We start from the raw sequence: 9,683 nt of genomic DNA on the forward strand, positions 1-9,683 counted from the left end.
CTTGATTGGTGAGAAAATAGTCTAATAAAATCTACGAATTACAAGTTTTATGATGCGAGAATTGAAGTTCCAACCCTTACCTATTATATAGTTTATTAAGTGCTCTAAAAGAAATTAAAATTGAAAATAGAGTCTCTGGTAATAATCACATAGGAAGTAGAATGTTCTCTGAAAGAGAATTTTCATATTAATATAAACGTAGTAATCTATTCTACCCACGTTTACACTCAAATTATAAATGTAGAAGAAAAAAAATTGCATTGAATTTAGAATCATCATATTAATATAAATGTAGTACTCTACATGTTCACACTCAAATTACCCAAATTAGCACAATTTATCAAAATCGTTTTCAATCAAATAAGGGTAAGTCCACTTGCAAGTTATTTAAATGTTAGTCACTTAATTACAAGTCACTTAATTTGCTTTTCCTTAATATACTAAATTTCAGTAGATAAGTCAATAGTTAAACCAAATAAATAACTAAATAAATGACCAATGTAATACTTATAAGTATATTTGTTTCCTTAACCAGTGTCTTAGGGGTACCGATTATCATTTCCCTTCTTCTCAAATTTGCTTAGATTAGATTTTTTTTTTTAAGGATAGATTAGAATTTTTTAAACAAAATCTTCATATTGATATAAATGTAATACTCTACAAGTTAACACTCAAACTATCCAATTAATCATGCCTTTTATCAAAATTGTATTCAATCAAACAATGGTAAGTTCACTTGGTCAAGCTATTTAAATTTAAATCACTTTCTTAATTACAATACAATTTTCTTTATACAAAAAATATATATATATATATGTGTGTGTGTGTGAGCCTGCGCATGAGCGCGCATGCGTGTTTGTGTGCGAGCAGGCGCGTGCGTGCATGTGTAAGTTTGAACCCCCCCCCCCCCCCCCCCATCTAAGATCCCGACAACGCCGCTAAATATAACTTAGTAGTGTTCTTGACATCCAATCCGATCCAGTGAGGATATACCTGAAGTAATGTGATGCCTAATTCAGTCCAATTAATGGTTCAGGTGGTCGGGTTGCGGGCAGACGTGTTCAATAGGTTCCACTGATTGATTTGTTTGTTTTAGGCCATTATTGAACCTTTTCAAATTTTTGGCCTAAATACTTTTGAAAATTGCTGTCGAGCAGGAACGTGCGTGCATGTATAAGTTTGAAACCCCTCTCCCTATCTAAGATCCTGACAACGCCGCTAAATATAACTTAGTAGTGTTCTTGACATCCGATCCATTGCAGATATACTTGAAGTAATGTGATGCCTAATTCAGTCCAATGAATGGTTTAGGTGGTCGGGTTGCAGGCTGACGTGTTCAATATGTTCCACTGATGGATTTGTTTGTTTTAGGCCATTATTGAACATTTTCAAATTATTGGGCTAAATACTTTTGAAAATTGCCTGCCTTTAGTTGCTCATATCCCCCAAAATCCCAAAAAGCCCTTGCGCGTTTGTGTGCGAGCAGGCGCATGCGCGCATGTGTAAGTTTGAACCACCCCCCCCCACCCCCCCCCCCCCCCCCCCCCCCCCCCATCTAAGATCCTGACAAATAACACAAAATTTTCTTTTTTAAATTAATCTAGATACTATAGTTTTACACATATTTTTGCTCAAATAGTTTTTTTTTTTTTTTTTTAGAATTGCATACATAGAAAGTTAAAACATCTAGACAATGGACACATCCCGTAAAAAAAATCTTGACAAAGGACTCATATTTATTCTCTTTTACAAGACAGTACATGCATGAAGATACATAAAAATACAAATTATCTTGAAAATGTAGTAAAGAAAATTTAAAGTGTGAGAGTATTGGTATCCTTACCAAAGGCAGTTGTGTGGTACGTAGTCAAATGATTTCGGTCGTGACTCAAATTATCAGAGATAGACATGACATTCATACTATCTCCTACTATCATGAGATTCATCTTCTCTGCAGCCGATAATAACATTCTCCACTCTACATAATTCCCCTCTTTTATGTGTATAGCAAAACATTTGTTGCTATGATTTGGCGCCAACAACACTGCGTCCATCACCTTTGTAAATTACCGGTTCCATCGTGAGCAACAACAACATCGGCATTTTGCACATTATTTGTCTCAAGAAGCTTCAGATCTTGTGCCTCCATGCCGGAAATTCTCCAAGGTGGGTGAAGTGATCAGAAGTTGTCCACACTAGAAGGGGGTGCAAAAGAAAAGGAAGGTGATTAACTTAAGTTTGATGATCATTTAAGGAGTCATTATAACCTCAAGTAACACAAGCTTAATTGGTGAGAAAATAGTCTAGTAAAATCTCCAACTTACAAGTTTTATGACGCGAGAATTGAAGTTCCAACCCTTACCTATTATATAGTTTATCAAGTACCGTAAAAAAATTATAATTATAAATAGAGTCTCTAGTAATAATCACCTAGGACGTAGAATGTTCTATGAAAGAGAATTTTTATATATATTAATATAAATGTAGTAATCTACACACGTTTACACTTAAATTATAAATGTAGTAAAAAAAATATGCACTGAAATAGAATCATCGTATTAATATAAATGTAGTAGTCTACATGTTCACACTCAAATTATCCAAATCAGCACAATTTATCCAAATAGTTTTCAATCAAATAATGGTATATCCACTGCTGAAGTTATTAAAATTTTAGCCACTTAATTACAAGCACATGGTATTACCATTAATTTGCTTTTCTTGAATATACTAAATTTCAGTAGATGAGTCAATAGTTATACAAAATAAATGAGTCATTATAGTTGTTGGTAATTAAATATTTCAAATTCCCTCTTTTATCACCAATTTTTTAAAAAAAAATTAAGATTCGAAATTATTTTATATTTCTTTATGCTTATTTATTTTATATTTTTTTTATCATGATCATGTTTGCAACCATGGTTTTGCTAAATATTTTTCCTAAATATTTGTTGTGTCACTCTTTTGATATGACTATCAACCCAAATATTGTCATGATTTATAACATCACAAACTCTACTCGGGATTATTTTCTTATGGTGATGATTGTTAAAATGTAGCTTGTGTCTGAAATATCAAAATCTCAGAAGTCACACTCATTCGAAATGGTGCTAATGAATGATGAAGTTATCATCAATAAGGTTGTTTCTAGTATTATTATATTAAATTAGACGTGTTTCTTAGTAATCTATTTTTGGATTCTGATTTCTTTTGTTCAATGAAACCGAATTCATGGATTAGCCAAAAAGACACTAATATCATTTTTTAAAAACAATTGAGAAGGTGTTGTCTATAGTATGAATGTATTCCATGATGTCAAGAACACATGAGAATGTCGGACTATTAGACACAATTTCAATACAAGAGTTGCCAATGATGATTTACCACAAAATTTGTATCATTTCACCCCAGTTATTGATATTTTCCAAAATGATTTTGATATAAGTTTGTTGGTTGGTAAATATTTTATATATTAACTTAAACAACTTCATCGTAATAATACAAACTATCACACTATGATACTATTGTTTTTTTCTTTCTTTCAATTTAGACATTATTTGTGTTCTAACAATTGTTGGAAGAGAGAGAATTTGTTAGAAATAACATTAAGAGTAAGACAATACTATATATATATATATATATATATATATATATATATATATAAATGCTAATGAGTGCTTGAGGAATCAAATATCAAATATAATAGTAATTACATTTGATGTTGTGCAGCCAACTCTTCAAAAACTTAAAAAGTGATATTTTTAAATTAATTTTTTTTATTAGTTTCTTTAACCAATAGACACCGGTTAGCATGATCCTATTTTAAAATCAAATATAATAGTAATTACATTTGATGTTGTGCAGTCAACTCTTCAAAAACTTAAAAAGTGATATTTTTAACTTAAAATTTCTTTTTATTTGTTTCCTTAACCAATGGACACTGGTTAGCAGTAGCACAACCCTGACAAATTGATAATTTCAATGTCAATAACTAAAGCCAAATTTTAGAAAAGAAATCTTCATCAAATTGAGTTAAATTAGAATGAAAGAAACATTCTCTTAAAATTTGTGCATTCAATTAATTGAAAGTAAAAAAATTAAATTAAAATACATTGATTACAACAAAATATTTCTATTTTTGACTCATTAATTCGTGTCTTAAGGCACAAGTTAGCAAATCATATATACATGTATGGTGAAGGAGATCAGTGTGCGGTGGTAGAGTGGCTAGGAAATGAGAAGATGGATTGGTGGTAGTAGGGCGGAGGAGCTGTGGTAAAGCTGTGGTGGAACGGTGGTGAGGAGGGAGAAGATCGAGCACTTTTGTTTGAGAAGTTTCAGTTTTTCTATAGAGAAAGCGACAACCACCACTTAAAATTTACATTCAACTCTGAGATCCAGCATTTGAACCAATTACGGAGGTGTCTAGTCTAGAAATATCGACATGGTAATAATAATTTTACAGAGAAATTTTTATATATATGTATTTGACAAAGTAATTGTGTGTAGGCGTAGGACATTTTTCTTCTAGTGTATGTCTTCATTAGAGTTCAAACCGCTTAAAAAAACACAAATGCTAGAAACTAGAGATGTTTACACAGCAAAAATCCTTTTACACATACCAATTTATTTCTTATGGTAGCAGCAGCAAATACATATGACATACTGATATGCATGGTTCTAAAGTATGGTCCGTAATTGCAGCCACATTTGTCACTATTTTACAACAATATAAAAGTACGCAGTCGAACCACAATCGAAATTTAAAACTATGTTGATATGAGCATTAAGCATTCAAACTACTTAATTACGCAGTTTTCCAAGACGAAAGTGGTGGAGTGTCAGATTCCTTCCATGTAGGTTCCTTTCCGGTTCTGTCACCCTTAACAATATCTGCCAAGGACTCAATTTCTGCAATTTCTTCTTGTGTTAGTTTAACAGATAAAGCACCGATGTTTTGATTAAAGTTCTCAACTTTGGTGGTTCCGGGTATCGGGCACACGTCGTCTCCTTGGTGATGAAGCCATGCCAATGCAAGCTGAGATGGAGTACATCCCTTCTTAGCAGCCAGTTCATTAACCCTCTCAAATATAGTCTGATTCTGCTGTAGGTTTTCAGGTTGAAATCTAGGCATATGCTGCAGCACATATACACAAATATAATATTATATTTAGGCATCAGTGAGGAACATTCAATGAGATAATAAAGATATTTCCCTGATGTACATTGATTAATAAGTTATAAGGTGTCAGCTGGGATAATTCAATGATTCAGAGTCGTGTTAGACTTTGACACGTTTGACATTGAACACACCTTTGATATGAACTATATAGATTATGTTCGCCTGCAACGACTTTACAACCATGCCACACATAGTTTGATCTGATCTTGTGGTTTCAAAACATGTATGGTATAGTGAGGATATACGGAGATCACCACGGAAAATAAGCATTTTTTTTGAAGGACACGGAAAATAAGCATGAATAATTATTAATAGGTAATTTAATAATTGACGTAGTACTAGTTAAAATAGAACATTTTGGGGTGCTAAGGTTTGAATCTATATAGCGCGAAACCTTCCTGTTTAAGTTGTGTTCGGTGTGTGACATGTCTCGGTGTCTGACGCCAACACAATACCGAACATGAGATTGCATTCAATTAGTTATGTTTTTATTAAATTATTACCAATGTCTATGTGTCGGTGTCAATATCATGTTTGTGCCAGTATTTCATACTTGTTATTTGAGTTGATGAACATAACGAACAAGTAATTGATATGAATTTCTATAAAAGCATGCTTTTCCACAAACCTGGCGGTAGTCATCCTTTGTAAAGTTCTCAGCAATCTTTGTTCCTGATGAAAAGAATCCTCTCCCAAGAGGACTATATGCAACAATTCCAATACCAAGTTCCCTAAGAAAAAAAATCATAACTCATGAGGTTAGACTTCATATCTATGCAGCACCAATGATTAAAGACGTGTGTTTGGTGTCAAACACATGTTGGTGCACTGACATATGTCACCAATACATGTAAGTACATTCAATCACTTCCATTTTCTTAAATTACAATCGTTGTCGTGTTTTATACCTTCATATCATTGCAATTTTAATAAAGTACCACAGAGAGAAATGCTAGATAACATAACATAATGTTTGTAAACTAAATCAAACCTGCAAGTTGGAATTATTTCTTCCTCAACATCTCTTGACCATAGTGACCACTCCAATTGCACAGCTGTTATTGGATGAACTGCATGTGCTCTTCTGATTGTTGAAGCTGAGGCTTCAGACAAACCAATGTATTTTATTTTTCCCTCTTCAACTAGTTTTTTAAGCTCCCCAATCTTACATAGTAAAAGGGAAAACTTTAAGTTATCACACACTGTCCAGTTATATATATCTTAGATTGATATAGACATATAGTTGTAAAACAGATATCTGGTGCTAATTAATGGTATAGTCTCATATTTCACATCTATAAAAGCATATACCCTTATCTTGAATGAAATCTATAACCGACTTTACCATGCAGCTGATCGTAGATTTATCCAAACATTAATTTTAGGTAAATATAAAAATGTGTTTCAATATGGACTAATCTCATTTACTGAAACAAACCTATGCTTATGGTACTCAATTTAAGCTACCAAAATCAAATCAAAGAATTTTATTGAGAATCTTACCGTGATTTCAATTGGAAGACGAGTATCAATACGATGTTGATAATAGAGATCAATGCAATCAATATCAAGTCTCTTCAAGCTAGCTTCACAAGCTTCTCTCACATAAGCTGGATCACCACAGATCTCAAATGTACCATCAGTATATTTGGCTCCAAACTTTGTAGCCAATTCAACCTTCTCTCTAACTCCTCCATTCAAAGCCTGTCCTCAATTTCACACAGACACATTTCATCACATTTCTACTACGCTATGTAAAGGTTACGAAATCACTTAGCTCGATGTTAGGCAATAACTTTGTGGTATATTTGTATTTCAAAACTCATCATCAATTAAAAGTGTATGATATAGATCATGACTATAAAATTTTATATTAGGAGTTAAGAGAAAGTGGTAACCTTTCCAAGAAGAAGTTCATTGGTGTGAGGTCCATAAAAGTCAGAAGTATCAAGAAAAGTGACACCAGATTGTATGGCATGGTGAATGAGAGCAATCATGTCAAGTTCAGGTTTAGGAGCACCATAGAAAGCAGACATGCTCATGCAACCAAGTCCTTGTAAGGACACTTCCATGCCTTGTGATCCTAACTTCATTCTTCCTACTGTTGCCATTGTTCTCAGTTTCACAGCACAACACTCAATAAATCTTATATCCTAATACTATGTAAAATGGCCAGAAAAAATTTATGTTGTGAATATCTCCGCCACCACCAGGTCTATTTATAATTAGCTGATGTCATACAACAAAGAAAGGTCAAACTTTAATTTAGAAGTAAAGTTTAAATAAGGCTAAAATATATACTCCGAAAATATAAACAAAATTCATTTTTTAGGTTCATTCATTTAATGATGTATGTGGTTCATATTATGGATCACATACATCATTAAATGAATGAACCTAAAAATTGAATTTTGCTTATATTTTGAAACGGATGGAGTATCACCTTATAACTTATCAGCTCATTATTAAAATTATATGTATTTGAAACCAAATTGGATTGACCATGTGGTGTTGATTTAAGACCATGGAATATGTTCTTTTTAAGGTCTCAAATTTTAAGGTTTCAAGTTCAATGTACCAAATCTAATAAATTAATTTGACTTCTTAAAAAAAAAAAAAAGAGGAATTTACTTAGTTGGAGAAAAAATTGGATGGTTATTTTTTAATTAAACAATTAGTGGATCAAAATCATGAATGAGTAGATAGATGATGCGTATTCAAATCAATTTTTCCATAGAAAAACTACAGAATACAAAGTCTACGAGGACCACCAAACTTGGCCATTATGTAATTGCATACATCATCTCACCTAAAAAAAGAGTAGTTGCATACATTTCCACTAACAGTTTTTTGTTCTTTATTTATTTATTTATTTTAGAAGTAACACTAGTAATTAACACACACTCTCTTAAAATTATATCAGTAACACACTTTCTAACACATCTTTTAATACGGTTTTGTTTGTTGGTTAAAATTTATATTAATCTACCAAATTTATATGGAATTTACATGATCTGGTAGAATTTATATGGATGTTAACAAATAAAATGTGTTAGAAAATGTGTGATAAACTTCATATATTTTTTCATGGTTGAAGAGCACCCAACTTGACCATCAAGTGATTCATTTCAAGACAATGAATACATTACGTATCTTTATTTGTCATTTTCACCCGTTGGAAATTTCTTCAGCAGCCTTTGTTAATATACTAGATTCAGGAAATTGATTTCTCACCTAGAGTTTTGGCTTTCACACTATTTTTGTTCAACTATCATAGTTTTCTCGTTTGCTGAGTACAAAAAACGAAATTGACTCTCTTTCTTCTTACAAGGGTCTTTGATGGGCCCGTCTTGGTGGGAGACCATAATAGGTCATCTATTATAGGAGACTTGTTTTTTATTTTTATTTTCGAAACGAATATAAACCACACTTTTTTCTCAAAATGAATAGTATAAACCACAAAAGAAAGCTTTTAAATGGCTGTGATTATAGGTAATGTGATCCACTAAAATGTAATTATTTAAAGGGTTAAATAAGTTTAGTCCTTATAAATATACTGAATTTTGTTTTTAGTCATCGTATAAAAATGTGATATGTTTTGGTTTCTATAAAAATATTCGGCACACAGTTTTAGTCTTTGTTAATTTTTTTTTAATAATGTTTAAACTTTTAATTTTTTGAATAATTTTTCACAAATATGTTAAGAGTATTATAAGAAACTCTTTTATAAAAAAATTATATTTTTTTAACATGAAATGAATTAAATATGAATTTTTCTAAACATCGAAATTTCAAGATTAAAGTAACAAAAATTTGGACATACCAATCAAATTTTAAGCTAAATTTTTCGCGGATGAAATTTGTATAATGTTCTAAATAAGTATGTAAAAAATCATTCAATCTCTCCTAGTTAGAGAGATTGATCATAAAAAAATATGGTTGATTAAGAGCACCTATACATATGATATTGGGAAATTGACATATGGATCAGTTGGAAAATTAGTTGCTTGATAATTCAACAAATTTGGTTCATTTTTAGACATCACAAGATTAATTGTGATATGTATTCATTTTTAAAGAATGTAGATCTTGTTTATTATAATTTTTAAAAAACAATATATGTTTTTATTTTGTTTTAATTACAGTAATTTTGTCCTTCATATTTTAACTCACTTACATAATTGATCTTCTATTTTAAAATCACTATGTTTTTATCTCTTCCTCAAAAATTTTAACTTAAAATATATCACATTTATATTAAAGTTTTTAGGGAGTTTTTTTTTTTTTTTTGTAATTTACGTGTGTTGATCATTCCACATCACCAATTTGAGTCGAAAAATCTAACAAAGAGACAAATACCCAGTGGTTCTAAAACGGAGAACCAATTTTGTGAATGGGTGTAAATACGAGAACTAAAATTGTAAATAATTAAAAAATTAATAGTTTTAAAAGTATAGGAATCTAAAACTTAATTTATTTTTAAAAATATTTTACAATATCC

General features: G+C 31.2%; 1 protein-coding gene across 1 annotated transcript; it reads right to left on the reverse strand.

Moving 5' to 3' along the window:
- Positions 1 to 4,592: 4,592 nt before the first annotated feature.
- Positions 4,593 to 7,374, reverse strand: LOC146904860 (putative aldo-keto reductase 2). The gene is made up of 5 exons (XM_085724391.1): positions 7,081 to 7,374; positions 6,686 to 6,886; positions 6,174 to 6,346; positions 5,811 to 5,913; positions 4,593 to 5,137 (listed from the first exon to the last, which is right to left on the reverse strand). The coding sequence occupies exons 1-5, from the start codon at positions 7,291 to 7,293 to the stop codon at positions 4,808 to 4,810; spliced, it is 1,020 nt and encodes a 339-aa protein (XP_085580517.1). The 5' UTR covers positions 7,294 to 7,374; the 3' UTR covers positions 4,593 to 4,807.
- Positions 7,375 to 9,683: the final 2,309 nt, after the last annotated feature.

The sequence above is a fragment of the Medicago sativa genome, chromosome 7 (genome assembly GCF_051527215.1).
Source record: "Medicago sativa cultivar Bolivia chromosome 7, Bolivia_mono, whole genome shotgun sequence".
Lineage (NCBI taxonomy): Eukaryota > Viridiplantae > Streptophyta > Magnoliopsida > Fabales > Fabaceae > Medicago > Medicago sativa.